We start from the raw sequence: 25,139 nt of genomic DNA, 5'->3' as shown, positions 1-25,139 counted from the left end.
ACTTTTAAAAATTTTTTTACAGCTTTTCTTAATTAAACCAAAAAAGGTAATTGTGAATGTCTCTAATAGCGCAAAAAATATTTACAAAAAGCATTTACAGTTAAAATATTAGACATTAAAGACCTGTAAGTATCTTGCATACCTTTCTTCATTGGGTTTGTGCTCACATTACCCTATAAAAGGCATCATTTAGAGTTTCATTCAGTTTCTTTTTTTGTTGCTCTTTATGTGGGTGTTCAAAAAACTTTAATTAAGCACATTTATTAGCCTACAGGGTTTTTGCTTGTGTTTTATTTTCCCAATGAGTGCAGCCTACTCCTGTGCGGGCTCACAGACTTTTTGTTGAAGTATGTTTATAGCTTGCCAGTTCACAGTGGGAGCGAATTCCACGCCTCAAGTTTCACAGTGTGCATGTAAATGGTTCCCCCAGAAAGACTCGCAGCCTGTGTACTCTCTCCAGCTGAGCAAGATCTCTTTTTCCACCAGAGATAAAATATGAGTAAAATAAAAGAGATCAAATATAAGTGTCACTGCAGAGGGGAGCCTTTACAGGTATTAAGGCGTTGCAGATGATGCTCTTTGATGTCTTGGACATACATGAATCTGGCAATTTTATATGTCAGGATGAAGGCAGACATAAACAGACTTTGAGAGAAAACAAACACTGTACCTTTTTTTCGGTAAACTATAACAATTTTAACACACATGCTGTTTTAAGCTCATAAAACACATCTCTGTTACTAAAATCCTGGAATGTGTGCCATAGGGAAGCAATTATGCTGTGTCTGCAGCTGTAGTGGTAGTGTGGGGGGTGATGACCTGACGAATGGCCTTTCTACCTTACCGACGTTGACGCTTGGTATCGATGCTTACATTCATTTTGTTAATGTACCGAGAGTGCTGGAGAGCAACAGATATTAAGTGTGGATATTTCTTTTTAAAGTAAGAGGATGGATTATATGAGACAACACCATATTTACTGGGCAATACATTGGATAAAGGATAAAAAAAACACTACTATTTTTGAACGGCAGGAAAGGGGGTCTGACATCATTAACTGCTGTCTCATTCTAAAGCCTCACCACATCAAGTGCAATTTGGACTGCAACAGGGATTTACACTGTGTTCAAGCTAGTTAAGACATCAGACACTGACTTGGCCCTACTAACATGAATAAACACATGCTCGTGTTTCACAGTGAGAGCCAAAAGTAGCCGTAAAACTATAAACAGGCACTTTAGACCGCTTTTCACTTTTTAAAACGATTAGGTAAGACACAGTCTCATTTCTCTCAATGATGTATACAGTATACTAAGGCCAGCATCAATACGGTAAGTTTTGTTGTCGTTTAAAGGATCATTTTTAGTATTGACATATAAATATTCTTATTTTTTTCAACAATACAGCATCTGATGTACTACACCAAAAAAAATGATCCTGAACGTTCTAACCCTTAGGTGCTTAAATATGAGGCCTACCCATCCCAATCAGGTGCCCCATTGACAGTGGTTCACAAGGCCAATAAAAAATGAGAATCTAAGGGGCGCACTAACAATAGTTTAACATGCTTAACCAGGGAAGGCCACAGCTTTGCGGAAAGGAGCACTTTCTGTCTTCTAAGACTCTGAATTGAACTGAAAGGCCTTTGTAATTAGCTCACATTCAGTCTCGTGTGTTAAATATGACAGTGTGATAAATTTGCGGTGCTGTGGCCTTTCAGTGCACTGTACTATGAACTGTTCAGTTTTCATAAGTGGAATCGTTTCCAAATGGAATCTTAGTCACTATAATTTGTCTCTTTTGACAATAATAAGTTCTGTATATAAATCTGCCTAGGGTAGACCATTCTTGTGAACTGAGTGACCTTGCAAGAAGGAGACTAGTGAATTAGGCCACCAAGACACCTATGAATACTTTGAAGAAGTTAAAACCTTCTGCAGCTGAGACAGGAGAGACTCTGCATACACCAACTGTTGCCCAGGTTCTTTACCAGTCAGTTTTATATTGTTTTATGGGAGAGCAGCCAACACAGCTAAATCTTCACAACATCTCATACAAAGGCATGTGGGAGGCTCCATCAACCGCAAGAAGGTTCTTTGGTCTGATGAGACCAAAATGAAGGTTTTTGGCCATCAGGCTAGACACTATGTTTGGCTATTGGAACAGCAGCATGGTGCGAAATGTATTCTGGGATTTTTGGCTGTGCCAAGTCCACATGTCCTGATGCATCCTCAATAGCATGGGTGGAACAAGAACACATGCGGGGATTAGGACTGTACTTGGCTAGATGTGAACTTTTGAATTGAACAGTACTTGGGCTGCAACTGATGCAGTTCAAAAGTCCACAGAAACAAAAGCACATACAGGAACACAGATTGAGAACTGGCCTAATAAACTGCACCTTCCAGACAGGTGTCTTTGTACCATAAAACTTGAGACTCGTTCACTGCATTTAGCTGATCTCCATTTCACTTGTGAGACTACTAGCAACAACTGCCTGGACATCTGGCCAGTCACTTTAAAGGGGGTGCATATTTACGCAATTACTTATTTTATATTGTTGTCATTTAGTTTGAATTGACATTACTTTGTAGAAATCTGTTTTTATTTTGATTCCATTTATAAAAGCAATGAAAGAGGAAAACATCTAAGCGAGTGAATACTGGTTGCATTTCTCCCTCAAGACTCCTTTATTAACTTTGGGTTTATATAGTTTACTGCAGTTCATCTGCTTAAACATGTTTAAAATACCAGAACCTATTCTTAATTCACTGCTCATAATGAATAAAAACACATGCATACGGATTAAGGGATGTGACAAATCAACAAATTCAGTCTTAACAGACCCAGAGAGTTCATTTCAGACCTGATATCAATAACGCCTGAAAAGAGTAATAATGTGGGATAGTTATTTTAAACAGACGTGCATTTTGTGGATGGGTGGGTGTGTTGGTTTATGCTGGGTCACAGTGGAACACTTATACAGGTACTAATGTATTAGTACAGGTGGGGGGGGGGTAGATAGATAGAGATTGAGAGATGAAGAGTGAGTAAGAAAGTGAACAAGAGAGCGAAAGAGAAAGAGAGAGAAAGAGCAAAAGAGAGAGATGAAGAGCAAGAAATAAGGAGTGAGAAAGTGAATGAGGGACAAAAAGACAGAGAACAACTGAGCAAGAGAAAGGGATAAAGCGACAGAGAGAAAATGAATGAGAGATAAAGAGAGAGAGAAAGAGCAAAAGAGCAAGAAACACACACAGCAATATATAACGAGTGAGGGAGACAACAAAAGTGAATGAGAGAAAGGGAGAGAGAGAGAGATAGATAGACAAAAAGTGAGAGAGAAAGTGAAGGAGAGAGTCAGAGCAAAAGACACAGAGAGAGAGAGAGATGGAGAACGACAGATAAAGTGAGAGAGAGCGAGAAAGGTGAACGAGGGAAAGAAACGGAGAGCAAAGGAGCAAGAGACAGAGAGAGTGTGAGTGAGTGAGAGAGAGAGAGAGAGAGAGAGAGAGAGAGAGAGAGAGAGAGAGAAAGAGAGAGAGAGAGAGATAGAGAGGTTGTAAGTCGGAGCATAAAAACTAAAAGCAAGAAAGGGAGTGAGAAAGAGAGCCTGAAGGAGTGTGTGCTTATGTAAAGACTCGAGTTGTAGGCAGTGTTACGTCTTTGGATTTTGAGAATGAACAAAAACGGAAGCTTCTCTGTTCTTCTGGGCTGCTCTGGACAAACTCTCTGACGGCTGATTGCTCCAGATGTTGTTCTGAAACTTTGTCTTTGTTCACCTGAAACTCCACACGCCCAACAGGCTTCCAACCTGCTCAAATGCATCTAACCGAGGATCGTAACTTTCTCTTGCCGGATTCATGAGCCAGATGACCCAATACAACCCAGTCCACATTATCTACAAAGCAAAGGTAAGCAGAGGCTTGATGGAAATGGATGTTGCTAGAGTTTTGCATGTTTTGTCTGCATGGGAACAGATATCTAAAGACACTGAGGAATACTAATTAGACTTTCTTACTCTTAAATTACAGTCATAGAGGTCTAAGGTCTTCTCTTCTACATGATATGACCTCCAGTCAGAATGGGCAGGGCTGGCAAACACCCTACACATCTTTTTTAATGTTTGCCACATGCTTGGAGTAAATTACAAATGTAGATCAAGCATGTTACTCAGGCTGGCTGGTGCAGCAAATAAAGCCTGTCTTTATTTCTTGCCCAGTGGGAGCATGGCTAGTTGTACTGAGCTAACATCAGCTAACTACACCAAACCTGAAGTATAGTTTATTTGATTTGATCAACCTTGACTTTTGACCTGGCAGGAACTTATTGTGGCCTTTGTTAGTATTAGGTGTTATATCAGTTTATCCGGTATACCAGTTCAAATTCTCAGTCACAAGTTGAGGAGGAGTTATTATTATTATTATTATTATTTTATTATCATTATCAGGACCATTTTGTGTCCTTCTGTGGTAGTTGTGTTTAAAAAACGGAAGTTTCTTAAGTACCATAATACCGGTTTGCAATGAAAAGTGAAGAACCCAAATTTAGCTTTGCACAAGTTCTGCCGCATCACAAACATCACTAACATTTAGCACTAATGTATTGCTAACGACAGTAGGCTAGCACATACATCCTCACTCTCCAAGAAACCCTGGGAAGTATAGAGGGCATGCATTTATTTCATACTTGTTTCATTCCCTGTTCGGCCGTTTTCCCTAATAAACTGTGTTGTAGAATGTCTTGCCATATAGGCTTACTAAAGGGGGCGTGTTCCAGCAGGAACATGACATCAGTGCATATCCTCTATAGAGAGAGCTGAGATTAATCTGAACATACAATATAAACATTATCTTATCTTATATGCAGAGAAATGCCCTTAAATTACTCTAGACTTTTTTTTTCTTCACTTATTTGTTTTTGTCCTATTTAAAGTTCTGTGTTTGCAAACTTTCAAAAGATTTAGATTTTGTGGTAAAAAAAAAAACTGCATTAATTACCTTTTTAATGTTCTGCCTGTTTTCTGAACTTAAATCTGCTTATTGTGATAAAATACACTTAATCTACAAAGAGATTTTCAATATGTTTTTATTTGGGGTAAAAGAAACATATATACCATATATACCAAAATCATCCACAAACTACTTCATGATATGAATGTTTGCCCATATACCCCATGTCTTTTAAAAACAGTACAATTTGTAAAATGTAATTAACAGAAATGTAATTTTCCTGTGAGGAAAAAGGCTGTAGATGCAGATGAGTATGGGAAGGGATTTAAAAGATCTTGATTAGAAATCAGTCGCTCCACTGTCCACATAATAATTTAGATGTCATTTACAAATTTACTGGCTCTACAAGTAGAGCATCTACCATCAGAAAGAGACTGCACAAGTTTCATTTTCAAGGAGATAACCCCTTCTATGCAACAAGGAATCCCTCCTTGCACACCTCCCATGTAAGGTTCTGTGAAGACATTTCAGGATTGTTGAAGACCTTTTTACACATCTTGTGGTCTGCTCTTGGGCTAAGCTTGCTAGGGTTGCTTGACCTGGCCATGTTGGCAGTTGTTTTACTTGAAAAGTTTTTTGGACAGTGGAATGGTCTGTTTTAGGATTTTTGGAGATGTCATTACGCATCTTGCGGTCTCCTCTTAGCAGTGGTTTCACTTGTAAATGATTACGCGGACAGCGGCTTATCTCTAATTGTTCTGAGATTTTAAACCCTTTCCCATACTGATATGTATCTACAACCTTTTCCTAAAGGCATCATTTAGCTCCCTGGATCCCACCATGATGATCCCATGTACTTTAGCAATCAATAACAAACCAGATATATGTGGTTTAAATAAGACAGGCTTCTTCACAGCTCTCTCCAACCATGTTCTAATTCTCTGCAGCGGATCTGCTGCACCTGGTTCTAATTTTAGACATTTTCAGTAGTAATAAATGTGGAAAACTTTTTTCCTCAGTAGAAAATTGCATTTCTATTAATTACATTTTACAAATAATTCTCAAAGACATTTCCTCAGTTGTATGTGTTAAGTTACATGACTGACATCTCTAAGAGAGTATGCATATGACATCATGTATAGAGGGTATGCTTATTGCATGACAGGTAGCGGGAGTCACTGCTGCTATACCCACTGAGTGGCAAAAAGACTGACTAAGTGGCAGTTTTAGTGTTCAGTGCGAATGCGGCTAAAACAAAAACAAGAAAGAGCTGCTGTATGACTGACGGTACAAACAGATTCATCAGGAATTTGGAGCTCTCCTTTACAGAATGACAAAAGCTCAAGAAAGAACAAACAAATGGATTGCTGAAATTCACAGAAACGACTGGAATCCAGACACTCCTAAGATCTTCCCCTTATCTTTGCGCTCTCAGATATGAGGCTTTATCCTATAAACTGGTGTAATTTAAGGCTACACCTTACTTTCCATGGACAATTAGTTCTTTAGGATTTTGGATGGATCACTGTTGAGTTCAACTGCCATTAACCTGAGCAGATAATCATCCAGTTTGGTCATTTTCCCTAATAAACGCAACTGTATTGCAGAATGTTTTACCACTCAATCTGACTAAAGGGGTGTGTTCAAGCAGGAATGTGACATTAATGCATACCCTTGATCGTTCACATTAAGATCAAATGTCTACATGTTTAAATATACTAAAAAAAGACAAAGATTTTCATAGGGTGTCCCAACTTTTTCGCACGATTGTAGCTCTGGTTGACTAAACAGTAACTTCATTTTATCCTTCTGCCAGGGTCCGTTGTCAAAGCAGTTTGTTGTCCATCTGAGTCTTGACTATCTGAGCTTGCTTCTCAAAGAAATCAGTTTATCGCATTAGGTATTTTAGAAGCACTGCTCATCTCTATCAGAGCAGATGGGCTGGGGCTTAATTTCATCTCATGATGGTGCCTTAGTGCTGAATATTAGTTCTTGAATAATTCCTAGTTTTTTTTTTAACAGTTGCTCAAGCGCAAGGCAGTAATGTAGATAACCTAATCAGGTCTTGCCTGACAAGTTCAATGCCTCCCCTTGTAGTCATAGTCATAGCAAACTGCTTTAATGATAATACATATGCTTAAGTGTTTTTTTTTTTTAAACAATACACATGAATGGCCAAATGTATGTGGACATCTGACCATCATGCTTAAATGAGCTTGGGCATTCCATTCCACAGGAATTTATATGGAAGCCGCAGGAATTTATATGGAATCGACCCCCTGTTTCCAAGGGAGAATTTTTGAGATCTGAACTGATGCTGGACGAGAAGCTCTGGCCAACAATCAACATTCCATTTCACCAAAAGGTGTTTAAATGGGTCAAGGCCAGGGGTCTTCTGAGTTCCTCCATGACAAACGTGTCAAACCATGTCTTTAAGAACTGTGCCTTGTAAATAAGAGCTCAGTCATCCTGAACATAAAAGGTTTTTCCCACATGGTTGCTAAAAAGTGTAAAATGTGTTTGTATGCTGTAGTATTAACATTACCCCTCACTGGAACTAAATTACCATTATCCATCGCCACCAAACTGTTGGAACTTTGCCGTCTGGAGGGTGGTGTTCTCCTGGAATTTGCCAAACCTAGATTCATCCATCATATAATGGAGCATGATTCATCGTTCTGAAGAACACTTTTCCACTGCTTCAGAGTCCAACAGCGATGCGCTTTATACCTCTCCAGCCTATGCTTGGCACAGTGAACTCAGGTAGCTTATGCATCTGCTTGGCCATGCTATTTCATGCCCTTTCCAGATGCTGTTCTAAGACAGTCTAGAACTTTGAAGTGAGTGATGAAACTACAAGCTAAAACTACAAAACAGGGATGTCCAAAATATTAGTTTATCAGGATAAGACTAAAATTCAAGGTTTAAATCATGGAGTACTCCAAGACCCCATGAATTGGGAACTACTGTTCCACAGTTTTGGTTTTATCCATATCACATATGGTTTCCATTTTGTGGGGTCAGGGATTGTCAAGACAACAGCAGTTTTTTGATGATGATGAATGATACTCATACTGGCTATTACTAAGATCTCTTTTTCCTAGGATAAAAAATAGTACTGTATAAAAGATATGAATTAAAGTATTGCGCAGAACATGATATTAACCCCATAACGCAGAAAGGCGTATTACACACTAAGGTGTATTATTCAGTAACTACAGGGACTTCTGTACAAAATGGTGTGGCTAATATTTGGTTATAGAAGTGTGTGATTTTCACAGTCCATAGGCTTAATACCTTACATTAACAGCAACTAATAATTCTTTAGCACCATTTTCATTCTAAATTATGGTAGTTCCTTGTTCATTTATTTACTCAAAATAAAATAAGATTTATTTAACATTTATTTAACAAAGATTTATTTACAATCTCAGGGCCTAGTTCATGCAACAAACCGAGGACCAGTTGACACTGATGGAGTGAGAAACGTTAATATTTACCAAATGTGAGAATTGTTCTGTGGTCACTGGTGTAAGCATGAGTGTACAGGAGCCCTGCCTGGACAAATGATCTCTTTGGCACCAATATTTTTTGGGGTTAGGGCAAATCTATCTGCACATTGTTAAATTCAGACCTGTCTTGCAACTGGTTCACTCACACACTAAACAATCTGGCTAAAATATATTTAAAAAGTGCTGCAAGACATAAGGTGATGTTATTCATACTTAACCTTTTAATGCAGCAAGGCTTTTTACACACTAAGGTGTTTTATTCAGTAATTACAGGGAGTTCTGTACAAACTGGCTATTCTTTGGTAATAGACTTTTGTAATAACACTTACGGCCCACTGGTAGGCTATAGGCTGTTAAACAGTATTTTGTGTTAAGAGGTGCGCTAAAGCATCTAAAATAGCTTAGTCTTTTGTTACCTTCGATACCCATTGTAGTTGCAGGATGAAGCAGCTGTTTGGACGCTGCATGTTGTTATAATACAACTCAATTCACTCCTCCCTGTCCCCTTCTCCCCTAATGCTGCAAGTGTCCACCTGTGGAAGACATGTGACACACTTCCACAATGGCACAGGCATGTTAAAGAGGTTTACACAAGTAAGTATTTAAATTTTTACATCGCAAAAATCCACTTGCACTGAAGCAGTGAATGCACTAAGTGTCTTAAATGTCTTGTTTTTGTAGCACCAAAATCCCACCAATCAGTCACCAACAATACAAATATGAGAGGTCTGAGGATAGATACTAATCTGGACATCTGTCGATGCATAAATGGCTGGTTTTATTTATTTAGTAATTTGTCCAGAAGTCATCCATCTAATGTTTACATGTGTCGGACTGAGCTTCTCGGTTTTTAGACCCCCCAAAAGTCCCTGGTAGTCAGAGGCTCCCGAGGTAATTGGCCCAGTCAGTAATGTCATTTTACATAGAATGTTAAGTGCTTTTGGTAAGATGTATTTGTATGTGTACATTACTTATTAGTTGTACTATAGGTCATATTGAAATAAAGACACTGCGTCTGAGATACTCCATGTTCTGTTTGGAGGTTGTAATGGATTTACCGTTTGACTAATTATTGTAAACAAATCTCACAGCTTGTTACTAGGTAACATTATACATATCCAATCAGCAAATTTAATGAAGTACTACCTTAAATATTTTTAACGTATCAGAATCCTAAAATATCTGTTTAACTCAGCTAATAGTTTGTTGGTATGCATATGCTAGTAATACACCCTTTACATAAAACCTTAAGTTTCCTTTCCCAGAGAATAAGGGATTCTTATGAGAATGAAAACCAGAAGTCTCGTGTTCAAGAATATGGTTGAACACATCATCCTCATCATCATCTTTCCAGTTTCTTATGAGGAACAGACAAAGCCTCAACTTGATTTCCACGCAACACCATTACCACTGAACTAGAATCACCCATTTTGTTAAAGGGGGGTAGTGCTAGAAAGCATTTATTTTTTAATACAGTTCAGTGAGTATATATATTACATTTTATTATTAAAATTGTTACATTTTAAAATTACCAAGATGGCAGAACATGCTTCTGTCAAACTCTGGGCAGTTACCAAGCAGACTAATTCAACTTAATTTCACAATTTACCACAGTTAACAAACCCACCGTTGCACAACTTAAAATGCCTGTGATCTGGCCTGTTGAGCTAATATCATCAAAGAAGAATACTTTTAGTTACCAAGAAACGCCAAAACATTCCTGGTACTTTTCAGTGTAAATCTTGGCTTTTAATAACAGACTGTTTTCAATTTGAGGGAGACAGAGTGATGAACAGCTTTTGTTTTCTGCTGGCTTTAAAGTTTCACACAAACCAGTTCCACAAACAATACCTAAATGCTCAAAAACTCAACCATTCTAGCCAACTCTGTTTCAAAACACTGCTAAACAGTGACACAAGTACCAGATATGAAATTGAGGAGAGTGCTGTTCTAGTGCAATGTGAATGGCTCTGTGCAACTTATATGAAACATATACAGTTGAAACCAGAAGTTTCCATACACTATATAAAAATGCACATATGCATTTTTTCTCAATGTCTGACATGAAATCAGAGACTTTTGTCGTTTTAGCTCAATTAGGATTACCAAAATTATTTCTTTTTGCTAAATGCCAGAATAATAAGAGTGTTTTGCTAAGGCAATTTTTATTACTTTCTTCAAAGTCAAAAGTTTAAATACATTTTATTACTATTTGGTACCATTGCCCTTAAAATGTATGACTTGGGTCCAATGTTTTGGATATCCTTCCACAAGCTTCTTACAATTGATTCTCAGTTGGCAGGAATTCTGGCCCATTCCTCCTCACAGAACTGGTGTAACTGAGCCATGTTTGTAGGCCGCCTTGCAGTATAAAAATATATTTATATATATTTATTAATTTATCATTATTATTAGCAAATATAAATAATTTTGGTAATCCTAATTGACCTAAAACGGGAATATATATGTATATATCTTGTTAGTATTATTTATTTTTTAATGTATGTATATGTGTGTATAAGTGAATTAGATGCCTGCTCATTCACTGTTTCTCCCGAAATCATATTAAAAAGAGTTTCCTGTTTTAGTAACTGTCTCTACTATCTAGGGAAGAAAGCTTCGCTGGGAGGATCTGATCGCATTCAGTGACAGCCACCCTACCTTATTCCTAGCTCATACCAAAAGTATTGGATGGACCACCATCAATCCAGAGAACAGTTCCACTGCTCCACAGCTAACTGCTGTGGGCATTATAGCCCTCATGCCCTAGCATTAGACATGGTGCCAATTGATTCATGTTAATCTATTTCAAAGAGGCATTAGAGTCCTAGAAAAGATACTAGACAAGCTGTGTGTGTACATTTCAGCAATGGATAAACTTAAAGTAGCTAAATGCTTTTAGGGTGCCCACAAACATTTAGACACATATAAAATATATGCGTTTTTTCTTGGTACAAGCCCTAATACCCAATTCCTGTCCTATTTGTTTGTGCCAGATAAGATACCTGGCTCATATTCTTCACCGGACTTCTAACTAACAGATGTAGTCACAGCTGTTTCTTACATAACTGTGTTATGTGTGTTATGCAGAAACTTCACAGTTTCAAAGATAATGGAAGATGAATACAGGGATATAAAAATACACAAAAATATATATATGCAGATTTGAAAGGAACCTTATTCCATACCTGAGCCCTACTAAACACATACTGGCTTATTTCTACGCATCAAAGATAGGTTTTATATTTACATATTAATATTTCATTTGTTGGACATAATTCCATATATATATATGTGTGTGTGTGTGTGTGTATTCCTCACATATCTCTAGGTGAGGAGCGTGTGCGTTCTTGTGCTCTTGTATCTTCCCCTTTCTATGATGGACATCGCTGGACCTTGCAAGCACTCCATAACCAAAGATCACCTGCTTCAAATGAAACATCTGGTGAGAGAAAATCCAAATAGCACTGCATTAACACATGGTTGTTTAGTATTCGTGCTGTATTCATAGGAAACTGCATAGGATACTCATGCTATTCCGTTTTATGCTCCTGTCTACAACACAATTAGGTATATTTGTGTAATGGTGACATGCCCAATACTGTTTAGAAGTGAACTGCATTGTCCTATATAAAGAATCTCCATGCACACTCACAGCTTATCATCATGCAACATTGCATAGAGCCAATAGCAATATTAATTTTACAACTGTTGGTTTCTATCAACAGTGAAATCTTTAAGCTGCAAATCATCAGCAAGTAAAGTTTGCCATTGCATGGATTTGTGGAAATTGTAGTTGATTTAGGATGATCGCACAAGCGTATGGAGTATGCACACTTTGGAGACACATCCCAGCCAACATGCTCACATGAGCTCAGAGTGGGTTTGTACATGTATACATTTGTACTGGTGCTGTTACTGAGACCCAGCTGTCCCAAAGGGCACATTGGCACAGCCCACCTCACCCATCTCACATGGGTCTCACCTAGACTCATGTCATGTATCATGAAAAGGCTTTAATTTTTACCACCCCAGGATCCAGGTTTTTGTATTTATTAACTACAATCCACAGACATTAATGTCCCCTAATATTTGCAATGTTTCTCAGATCAACAACCAACTGCGGAATGGATGTTCAATAACCTACAGATTTACTGAGAGGCAAAATCTGGTAAGACTCCAAAAATGAGTTAATCCAAAATAGTGTGTAAGTGACTGGTAATAATGTCAGATTTCTCTTTAACCGTAATGTTTCTAATAACAATATGTATTATGTATTTTTCCCTGCCAACTGTTTGAGATCTGAGAAATGGACTATCTTGACTCTTTTACCAATGTGACCTAGTGAACAGTTTTTATTAAGGTGCATTTAAGGATTGGATGTTTATAGCAGTTAGTCTAGAACTAATAAATCTGATTCAGGTAGGCTAATTTAGCTGTTCTTCAGAAAGACTTTCCAAACTTGTTCTTGCCAGCATCCACATGAAAGGCAATATTTGCCTCATTTCACTTAACACATTGTTCTTTCCACCAACAAACACAAGAAAATACTACAATAATAAACATTTACTTTTCTTTTCTTAGTGAGACTGCATAGTTTAGAAATGTTGTGTATTTATTATTGACATTGCATGTCTTATTTTAATGTGTGCTGATTAAAGACCAGAGCAGGCTTGTTCAAAAAACAGAAGTGCATATGTATGCCAAGACCAGAAAAAAAAAAAATTCTAACATTTGAGGAGGTTGGCAACCGCACACATCTTCTCCTGCTGTTTACACAACACTTTAAGTGTGTGTGTGACCATGCCTGTAATTATAACACAGGAGTGCTTTCCGAGCCTCTGCAGTCCAAAATCTAAAATGGCCTTTTATTGGCTGTGCTCTCAAATGGAGAAGGGGTTACAAAACTATATGAACTGACGTGAGCTACGTAATGTTAGTTTACATGTGTTGAAGCTAACACTGGCACGGGGAGGAATAAATTACAATAAAATGCAAAAACTGCCCAGTACACACTCATTTAGGCCACCTATAATGGCACATCCCCACTGCACCAGGCGCAAATACGGACATGCAGAAATGAGAGTGATGGCACGTTAAGAATGTTTTGTAGATCCACATGACCAACTTCCATTTCTTATAACAGACTATTAGAAGCCTGGATTATAAGAAAGACAACCGTTGTTTACTCTCACCACTACCAGTGAACACAGAACATGACCTGACAACTGTGCTTTACACTAGCATTTATGCACAAACAAAGAGCTGAACATCAGACTTTGCCAACAATCACAATTAAACTAGAACTAGAACTAAATTATAAATGTTAAACTTGCACCTACCTTTAGCTAGTGACATTTATCGCAAACACAAATCATTCAACACAAATCATCGGCCTTCACATGTATCTGCGTCTTTACGTTGTAAGTGGACACAGTAGCACCTACTTCTAAAGTGCATTATTCAAAAAAAAAATCCAAATGATCTGCTGTAGTCACAATTTTATTTTCAAGAACGTATGGTTAAAAAAATCAAACGAAATCAGAAAGAAATGTATGCACAACGCGGGCAGGATGTAGCCAGCGGATGCTACAATTAGCCAAAAACCTCCACAGACATGAGTGGGGCCTTCTTCCTCATATAATCAGAAATAGTGGCACTTCCACCCAGGCCACAGCAACAAAGGCCAGTCTCATCCCTACTCTAACACATCTCATACCACCTCTACCTCTACTGTACTTAGAAGTGTGTTACATTTGCACAGATCTGAGCAAGAAGAAGACGACATGTAGATTCATAACTGTTTGCATGTCTCTCTTTCAGAGTGCAGTGTGTTATGTGAAGGCGGCACTACCACACGTGTTGGACTTGTTAAGCGCCCACTTCAAATATGCACGAGGCTCAAACAGTGCTCTTTTAGTCCTATCGCTACAGAACCTCATCCTCAACATCTACTCGCAGCATTGCGTGCCTGTCCTCAACGAGGAACTTGAGGTTTGTGTGTGTTATGAAGTCTCAGCTAATTCATTTACATTACATAATTTCATTTACCTGAAAGAAACACAGTCAACGTTGCTTCATGAGAATGAGAAGGTTCCAAATACATGTAGTATTTGTGCAGCCCTCATGTACACTGTATAAGATAAGAAAAGTATAAGATCCTTGAGGATTTGTTGGAGGTTCTTCACTTTGAAACTTTCCAAAAGCTCCTCAAGGAATTTATACTCTTAACAGTGAAAAAGAAATATTAAAAACTAGCGCACGAAAATAGTGAACTTTTACAGGCTCAGCTATCCAGTTACTCCAATATTGACTTAAGCTTTACCCAATGATTTCCTCTTATACCACAAGATCCATTACAAAAAACGGCATTATGGGGTTTACAGGTAGCTCTTGCCACAGTTGATGTCACAGTACATGTAATGGGATGTCTGCAAGGTGTAAACCTTTGCTATATATAAACATCAAAACATCAGTGAAAAACTAAAGTTTGTTAAAGAAGACCAGGGCATGAGAGAGCACAATTGGCCTTGCTCTCTCCTTGTTGGGTAGATGGCACTTTCTCCGCACATCACATCAGGGTGGGTAGATGGTGTAAAAATATGTATGGGTTGGGTAAATGGCAATCCAAATTTGGGAGAAAATGGGTAAAAACTTTGAAATACTATATTTGTTCATTGCATTTCTATTACTTACATTGTACAAATTAAAAGCAATCACTTTAGGTTAATTTGTTGAATAAAATTTTCTCCATTTCTCAGCATTGTTACATTGAACATCAAATGTTTTTATGTGTACATGTTTTAATTAACAATGGCTTTAATAAGGTGTCCTCATTTTTTCCACATGGTCCCTTAATCGCTAATAAAATGCTGTAGAGCAGGTAAACCTCACTCTGGTTTAAGTTAGCAAACCCCTTAGGTGGTCCCATTCTCTCGCTGAGTCATTTTCTCCCTAACCCTTCATCTTTTAACTCACCAGACTAACACATTTAGACTCCCCCGGGCCATGCTATAAATCCAGTCCATTTGAGATTAGGGGATATAGCTAGGGCAGTTGCAGTGAAAGAATTAAGCTCAACATCGACATATGTACTCAGACTCCTCTGCTTGCTCACTTGACCATTCAGGCCTATCGGGACAAATTCAGATCGGCTGAGTTTTAGAACATGCCCCTGAAGCTCATCAGCTCCGCTACTTTAGTTCTTCCCGTACAATGACTCTTTGCACCGTATTGCTGACCTTCCCCTGTTTATCTTCTGTATGTTTGTTTGCTCCGTTTTGCTTTGTGTACCAACCTTTTTATGTTTAGAATCTTTCGCACCGTTTTGTCTGCCTTTTATACCGGACCTCTGCCTGTTTCTTGTCTTGTGATTTACCACAGCTCCGGTTTTGACCCTCGCCTGTTTGATTATGGATTGCCACCTTTTAATAAACTTTCATTATCTAGTAAAGATGAATGTGAGTAAGTTTTGCAGGCTTCGTCTCACAAATTTTGCGTAGTACCTCGTCTAAACTGGTTAAGCTGCGTTTGATTTTGTGACCAGAGCACTTGCCGTTGTCTCCATGCTTGCCATTGCGATTTGCTTGTTAATAGCGCGGTATTGTGATTGGTTATTGGGACAGCCCTACATATATAACTGTTTATACCACAGCAATGTATATATCATATCTTGAGCACAAATATTTAACCTTTCCTCTACGCAGTGGTGTCAAAAAAGGCTCGAAAAACGTTTTAAAGTGTCTTGGCAGAGCAACAGCATTCAACTCAACAAAGCACTGCTTTTAAACACCATAGGGAAACACCCACCCACCACATTTTACAACAAAACAGCTTTGGGTTTACATCATTCATAAACAGTAAAATGAAGCCAGCAAGGCAGGTTCAAATCCAAGCAAATAAGTGAAATTTGTTAAAACTTTACAAAATTAATAAATAGTGCCTGATAAATTTCAGAGAGCAGCAAGGCTCCAAGTCCCAGGCTAATCCAATCTTTTTTATAGGATTTTCATAATGAAAGGCTTTTGTCAAGTATTTCAAGTTTCATTATGCTAAACTAAAAACATTCATCAGTGACTGCCACAAGCTCCAATTACCTCTGCTGGAAAAACAAAAAGCATTAGCCAACAAGTCTCTCGCTGTAATCTTCCTCATGCTCTTTTCAACTCCATTTAGTTTGGGGGAAACTAACAGGACTGCGGTAGGCAAGGTGATCTAAGGCTGTTCATTTATCCTTAAATTCATTAAACTATTTTTCTTCTGTCCTGGTTATTATAGCGGCATACAATGACAAGTCTGTCCTTGCAATGTTCAAATATCTCTTCTCTTTTCAAAACATCTCTCCTTCTCCAGGAGGACCCGGCAGGATTTGAGAGGCAGTTTACCGATTCACCTGTGCAAGCCCTGCAAAGAGCTGAAGAAGTGCTTGCTCTCTACCTACAGCTCATCACACACTCACACACATTTGTGGACTGGACCTGCGAGACAGAGTACAGCAGCTATACAGCTGTTCCACAGCTGTCCACACAGCTGCCCACCAGCACAGGTACACACAGGACCTTACACAGACAAGCCAAGCAACTAATAAATGGAGTGCATTAGTGACTAAAGCCTGAGGTCTGTTCTATGCAGAGGCTGCTCAAGGACTGCTAGGACAAATTCACCAGAGCTCCTCTGATGAGAAGTTCTACAGACTGGGCTTCACAGTGTTATCCTTAGTGAATGGAGGGGTTCTCCTCATTTTTACTGTTTATTGCATCGCTGGAAGAAAGGTAAGACCTCTCTAACAACTGTATTTCTCCACAAAAAAGAATTCTTACAAACATACAAATATGTTATATACAAATATGAAATTACATACTTAAATACTACACATGGCCAAACCTGCAATTTCAGATTTATCACACAGCAGAAGTTTATAGGTCAGATCTTCAGGAACTAGTTTAGATATGCTGTTAGGCAAGAAGCCCATTGCACATAGTTTACAGCAACGTTGTCTGTATGTTTCATTGCCAGCACATTTGAAGTAATAATATTGCACCTTTTTACAAAATTTGTCTACATTTAAATCATTTAGTAGTTGGACTTAACAAGACGTTCTTCAAACAATTATGTGTATTTGGATTGAATACTTTAGGTTAGTTTTAACTGCTCCAAAATAAGACTGTATGGAGAATGTTTTCCATCACGAGACAAAGATGAATGATCTTCTGCAACCAGATCTCCAAAATAAAACTGCTCAACAGATCAAAGTTATTCATTTCCCAGATCTCAAACTAAACGAAGGGTTTAAAAACTAAACTTTGAAGAAAGACAGAAAGAAAGTGTCAATGAATCATCAGGAAGAACTGAAACTTTAGCGCTTAGCCGCATCCATTTATAGTAGCTCTATAAATATTTAGAGACAAAACCCTCTCTATTTGCTTTTTATTTTCTTCCCTAAACTTTTTTTTATTCTTCCCTAAACTGCTTACCCATTTAATAACAGAGGCTTGTTAAAGGTTTTGCATTCTTTAGCATAATAATGCACCCTTCAGCTAATAACAATTTTATAGACCTATATATTTCTTAAAGAGGTCCATAATCTACTTATTTGTATTTTCCCCCACAACAGAAACTTCAAGATCAACCTTCAAGACCAACTATGGAATCAGACAGGTGGTCATTTTTAGTATTGATTCTCAAACTCTCTACTATCTAAAACCTGTTCCAAATGCTCCAGTCTTTTTTGTGTTGTATAAAACAATAATAATAATAATGATAATAAAGAAAAAAAGAATACATTTGTATGCAAGGTTTTGAGCACATCTGTCCAAATGTTAATATACTGCCTTTTGCAGTATATTAACATTTATATTATATTATATTATAATTAAAATAACTATAGTTGTCTGCAAATATCAAAATGCAGTAACCTTACATCCAATGGTCAAATGAACATAAAATATAACTGATTTACACCTGTGTAAATATTACAACTTGTCATAGGCTGTCACTAACTGCTGATAGTTTCTGGGTCTAACACATTTTAGACCTCAGCAAGGCTTTGTTTAGCCTTTTCACCTCAAAAACAAAATGTAATTTGGCGAGAACTTTGCATAATATCGTCCAGATGTAAAGACAGACAGAGAGAGAGAGAGAGAGAGAGAGAGAGAGAGAGAGAGAGAGAGAATGTGTCTAACAAAGCTCTCTCTTTCTCCATATAGCTATGCTAGTAAATAACGTGAGGACAATAAATAGTTAGCTATGTATGGAAATAATACATAGTACAATAGTAAATGTATGTATATGAATGAATGTGTGTCCTAGCACATACACAAAACGTAGCTTGAACTGGGTTTATATCAAATTACTAAGACGTTATTGATGGTAAGTTAGCTACCAAAGTTTAAAAATCTAGCTATTGTATTTAGCTAGCTAGCTAGTTTACCATAGTTTACCACAAAGCATGGGCTTCACTCCTGAGGCAAGTTAACGTTAACCTCATTTAAACATATTTCCTATGTAGCTAATGGTTAACGGTAGACCTAGCTAATAGCTAGCTAGCTACCTACAGCTCATTCAGTTAAAGTTATTAGCTAGCTAGCACTAGCTTTTGCTGACTGCAGCATGTTAGCTAACCAACCAGAGTCGCCAGCATTCCCCTTCTTCAGCCCCCTAAAAATGAAAAAGAGATAGCTAGCACTATTAATATTATAACTATTAATAACTATTAGCTAGCCAATCTAACCTTAAGATGACTGGTTAGCTAGCTAAATTCACACGTTAAGAACTGAAATGAGGATAAGGACAAATGGCTAGCTAGCTAGCTAATCCGCTTGCCTCAGCTGTTGCAGTCGGTTTGCTCAGCGCGTGGAAAGACCGCTCGAGAGGTCTCTCGCTGAGCCGTTAAGAATACGTTGAATTTTAAATTTTGAATTTTGAGGTAAAACGTGCGCGCGCGGACTGCAGCGTTACATCTTAAACAGCCAGATCTCCAAAACCAGGACCTAATGAAGCTAATGTAGCTAATACATGCAGGAGGGAGGGAAGGGTCAAGGCTATTTATGACCCATAACAATACATTATGGTCAGTAATTGTATTTTTCACATAATAAGAATAACAATAATAACAATAATAATAATAATAATAATTATTATTATTATTATTAATAATAATAATAATAATTTTATGATAACCTAAACTAAAATTGAGACATTATTCTGATTTTATGCTCTTCATACAGTAATACATCTGGCACAGCATACAAGGAGCTTGCTAATTAGATAATGCCAAAGAATACTAGCTAGTGGCCGGGATTGGGAACCCCAGAAATCATGTAGATCTCTTCAGTGAAGACATGTTATTTAAAATATTGACTAAATGGCCAAAATAATCTGTATATCGTCGCTGTCCAATGGAAAACATGTGTCTTCTAAATGGTAGCTATCTATGTTTACAGGAGAAGGCAAAAACATTTTAAACTCTGAATGAAAATGTAAAATAATAGTTCCATTTATTCCAGGTAATTCAGAGCATTTCTATTCGTCTATTCATTCAGAATTGTTTTATACAGTGTACAGAGCAGCTAAAGGGCTCAAACTATAGACAAATATATATTTTATATATATATATATATATATATATATATATATATATATATATATATATATATATATTATATTATATATATTATATTATATTATATATTATATTATATTATATTATATTATATATATATATATAATAAAAAAATTAGACAGCAGCGATATACAGTGCCATGTGCCAAGTGTGTGCCCCGTATTTGAATTCAGGAATTTCTGCACATTTCAAACAATAACTGATTAATCTGCACGTAGTATTTTAATAATGAAATGTTTTAAAAAGTTCATTTAGAGAGACATTCTGGCTCAAACTGAGAATAAAGTAGGATCCCTGAAGAGAGGAATTGTGCAATACAAAAAAAATATATTAACAACAGATGACCTGTTTACAACTTCTCTATAAAAAATAAGCAAACAAATATTACCTAATAAAGTGATAGTTAGCCTTTGGGGAAGCCAAGACTCGGAGCAGTAGTGTATGCTTTGGCTTTCTTTCTTTATGTTTGCAAAGCAAAGGACATGGCAATTGATTTTAGAAAGTCTTCACTGAAACCCACGGCAACACTAATAAAAGGCTCTGCAGCTTAACTGGTGGACAGCTATAAATATTTGGGCGCCATTACAAATAGTAAACCTTGTTTTGATCTCAGTGGGGATTTAATATCTAAGACAGTGAAGCAGTGCCTGTTGTTTCTCAGAAAAATGAATATTTTCCATGTGGCTTTGATATGCTAATGCCTTTCTAGCAACATGTTCTTCAGTCTGTTTAACCTTAAGCATTGTGGTCAGGTCTGGTCATTTAGGACTTCTAGGAACACACTTAGTAGCCTTAATGTAGTTAATGTAGGCTTAACTAGATACAGCTTTCTGTGCTGTATAGCCAACGGGTTTTAATGAAAGCCAAAACTCTGATCCAGATCAACTTCTGTAAGTTATTACCTACATAAATATATTATATTCTGTGGGCCATGTCATTTTTTGCTTTTGTGTGTGTGAACGTTTACAAAATGTGTTGGTGATTGATCACTCAGTTTTCTAATCTGCAACCCAAATTTTCTGCTGAGATGAACAGTAAGACTACTACTACTATTTGAGACGAGCATTAGTCTCGGTTAACAGTGCTTACTTCAGGGCCATGCCTAGTCATGGACACTGACCTTGGCTAAGGCAAGAAAGGCCTCAGTTATTTAGACGTTACTCTTGGGTCTTTGTCACGTCTAGGACTATTTGAATTTGAGAATGTTTGAGAGATTGTCAGATCATCTGTCCCTGAGCAGAAGTGAAGTTCTGTCAGGCAACAAGACAGTGATATAAGGCTCAAAGTAATTTCCACGTCACAGTGGTTAAAAAATAAGAAATTCTGGAAACCGCTTGGAATGGCCTAGTTAAAGTCCTGGCTGAAATCCAACTGAAATGTTGAGGCAGGAAATGAAACGCCTTGAAAAGCTGCAAATGCTACTGCACTAAAGCAGTCCTGCAAGAAAGAGTGGACCAATTGTCCTCCATGCCATTGTGATACAGAATATTTAGTGCTTTAAATTAGGGCAAAATCAGGAATTTAGACAAGGTCAATCTTTTTTTTTTACATTTTATTTTTATAAACATTAAAACATGTTGTATTTCTTCTACTCAAAGCTCTTTTGTACAAATGTGTGAAGTCAAGCCTGCTCAAGTGTACAGGCATTCAATCAAAATGGGGACAAATACCAAAACAAAAACAAGTACAATTTAAAACTTAAAGCTGATATTGTCGCTGTCCAATTAAAAACAATTCCAAAACAGGAACAGGAACTTCTGAAGCTTCAATAGAAGACCATGTAAAATATTCTATTCCAGTTCTTCTTTTTTTGTATCTATTGGACCATTCATTTATCAGTTATCTACACCTTGTACACGACAGCTACAGGGTTTAAAGGATGGAGCAAACTAAAAATGGACAAAAGTGGAGATACATGTTTTTCATTGGACAGCAGCAACATGCTGAAGGAGTTTCTGCGTGCAAGCCATTCTCTCACCAGGATTGTGGCTACCACCTCCAACACACACAGGACTTTTCACTGAACATAATCAGGATAATTAAATCAGGATTATTATTAGGATAATAATTATTACCTTCTGCTCAGCTCACCTCACTCAGATAACCGTGTTGCACTTTTTTTTGTGCATTTCTCTTATATTTTATTACAATTTCATGTATACATTGCTATATATTTCATATTATCTCTGTAATAATAATATTATATTATTAAACAAATATTTTTATACTTTGTGTTTAGGTTACCTCATATTCTAGCCTATTCTTTCATGTGAGCAGACAGTTATGAAAGCATTTCACTGCTAGTTGTACTGTGTATAAGTATGTATGTGACAAAACTTTGAACTTTAGAGAAAATTAGAGATGCATATGGGAACTGTGGGCCAAAATACATAACCAGCATTACAGCATATTCAGTTTGTTCACCGACTTGTCACGACTCTATAAATTACCATCACTTTTGCTAACGAAGCGATGAAAAACTCTCCTATTTAAAGGGTGCACCGACAAACAAGCTAGACACACATGATCACAGTCTTCAACAGTAAAGGCTTGTTCTGTGATTGCTAACAGGCTTAAAATAAAATCAATAGGTCGGCCTTTAATTTTCTATTCTTCACATTCCACAGGCCAGATGTCCATCCTCTCAGCAGCACTTCTTTAAAGGGATCCGATGCCTGACTTCTAACAAGAGAACTCCCATCTGTTGAAGAGTTGCTGGGCGTTCCCATCTGGTGAACAGTCCTTCATGCATATTCATTAAGAAGACTACATGTTAATGGACTCTGTATGTGTGTGTATATATATATATATATATATATATATATATATATATATAAACGTGCGTGTGTGTGTGTGTGTGTGTAAATAGCCACAGCCCACTGTACATGTATTTATAAAGGTTATTAGAGATACATACAATAGCTAAAGCATTTAAATAATAATAATAATAATAATGTAACATGATAACCATGATACAACTGAAACTCAGAAGTTTAAAGCAACTGCCTTTATGAAGATGCAGACTGGACTGCAGTTACATAATCTCTGACTCAGATGGTTATAATACACTACTCGTAACGCACTATTTCAGCATTATGTTCATTAAGCAAGATATTTCTGCAGAATCTACATTACCTGTACAGCGGAATAATGGTATAATGGTCTGTAAAAATGTGAATTCAGCTTAAAAATACTGGTCTTTTCAGAGAACTAGTGTGAGCGTTTTGAATGTAATGCTAAAACAGGCCCAGTGTGAAGCCCAAATTCACTCGCTGTCCTGATTTCATTCCTCAAGGACCGCAAGAGACAAGAAGCGGGTTCAATCTGTGATTGGCCACTGCCTACACTGGCACCACGGGGAGAAACAACGCCTTCCCTGTTGAAACAGTGTGCTAGGTACTTCAGTTATAGTACTGAAGTATGTATGCAGGTTGACTCAATGCAAAAATATCCCACATTAGCCAATTCACCCAAGATCCCCTCACTCCATCACTGCCAATAAACATTAGAGAGAAACTACCAGAAGGGTGAAATTTGAGAAAGATGACATCTGCTTAATTCTGTGCGAGTCGAAGTGGACAGAGTTTGCGCTAATGGCAAGACTGTTGCCCCCTGTGCAATTAGCCCTGCACTTTGTTTATGGCCTAATCATAAGCATGGGACTAAGCTCTTTTCAAACATGCAAAATTTATTTTTTCCACATTTACTGCTGCTGCAGTTGCTACAGACGTCTCGGGCTTAACCATAACAGTTTTGCTTACGGGCCTTCCTGCAGCTCAGATTCTTTGCCAGCTGGCGCTGTCACAGGAAAAGGATTTGTTGGGGGAGGGCGATAAACCTGCTTTCAAAATGCAACCTTTCATGATGCTCACTTTACAGATAACACTCTTGTTCCCTCTGTCCGACTCAAGAGGTCGTCTAAATTAGTCTAAGGGTGGACACAAGGTTATCAGTTGATACGCTTATGTAATTGTGCTGACAAGCACGAGGGCTGAAAACCAAAACCCTAGTCTCTCTGTTGGCAAAGTTCATGTATCTTTAATTTTTCCTGGTACTTTTTTTATTTTTGACACTTTCCAAAAGCAATCGGCAAAATCACACCCATCAGTGCAGTGTTCTCTCAGACCACTCAGTTCTTACGCAAGCACTCCTTATAAGTTGTTGTTTTTTTTTTATTACACAAATTTTATATCCTATATATATATATATATATATATATATATATATATATATATATATATATATCGGTCGGGTCATCATATTTAGGCATCAAGCACTGAGGACACAAGGTGCCCCCTCTTGCTCCAATAACCCTTCCTTTCCTTCCAAAGGAGTTGGAAACTCCATACCAGCACAGCGCCTAACTGCAAGGTTAAGCATCAATGTAAAAACAGACGGGTTGCTCTCAACATGCTGAAAGAAAAATCACAGACTCTGTTGTAGATGGTTCTAGAAGATGTTAAGGAGGAAGTCTGCTATTGATTAGGGCCAGCTGGTAGGGATAAAACGAAGGGCCCCCTTTGACACACGCTCCAACATGATTGAGTAGAAAAACGTGGGAACAAAAAGTATTTATAGGCCATTTGGACAACTGCCACCTCCAAATACACATTACTGCAAGGGGCCAGCACCAAGGTAGAGGTAGCTGTTCTGTCACAGAAAAACGAAACCATATTTTAGTCCCGATCAGAGGTTCCAAAACAGCAAAGTGACAGCTCCTGCATGCATCTCGCTCTTCTGTTCAAAGTGGATAAGGACATGCTGGCCTCCAAAATTTCAAAACCACAGTGCAGATGGTAAGCACCAGATCTAAGACACGAAGAGCCACGTCTGAACCTGACGTCTTCCCACCTTCACTTCTTTTAAGGGCTCCAACTGGTTTAATGTTAGCTGCACTACTTTGAATCTCAGTGAGGTAAAACAGAGGCGTCTGCGTGTAAACTTACATAATCAGTCAAAATAGGCCGCTAACAATGTCAAGCAAATGGCTGATTTTGCACCAGGGGCGACTTATAAAAACTACTCCAGCATTTTATCTGCGGATACTTTAACCATGTT

At 37.7% G+C, this 25,139-nt stretch overlaps 1 protein-coding gene across 1 annotated transcript; it reads left to right on the top strand.

Moving 5' to 3' along the window:
- Positions 1-8,990: 8,990 nt before the first annotated feature.
- csf1b (colony stimulating factor 1b (macrophage)) lies at positions 8,991-22,789 on the top strand. The gene is made up of 7 exons (XM_072682619.1): positions 8,991-9,055; positions 11,793-11,906; positions 12,570-12,632; positions 14,285-14,455; positions 16,814-17,006; positions 17,093-17,232; positions 22,709-22,789. Exons 1-7 carry the CDS (start codon positions 9,035-9,037, stop codon positions 22,787-22,789), a joined length of 783 nt encoding a protein of 260 aa, XP_072538720.1. The 5' UTR covers positions 8,991-9,034.
- Positions 22,790-25,139: the final 2,350 nt, after the last annotated feature.

This window comes from Salminus brasiliensis, chromosome 6, assembly GCF_030463535.1.
Source record: "Salminus brasiliensis chromosome 6, fSalBra1.hap2, whole genome shotgun sequence".
Classification (NCBI taxonomy): domain Eukaryota; kingdom Metazoa; phylum Chordata; class Actinopteri; order Characiformes; family Bryconidae; genus Salminus; species Salminus brasiliensis.
This window is presented reverse-complemented; position numbering and strand designations above follow the sequence as displayed.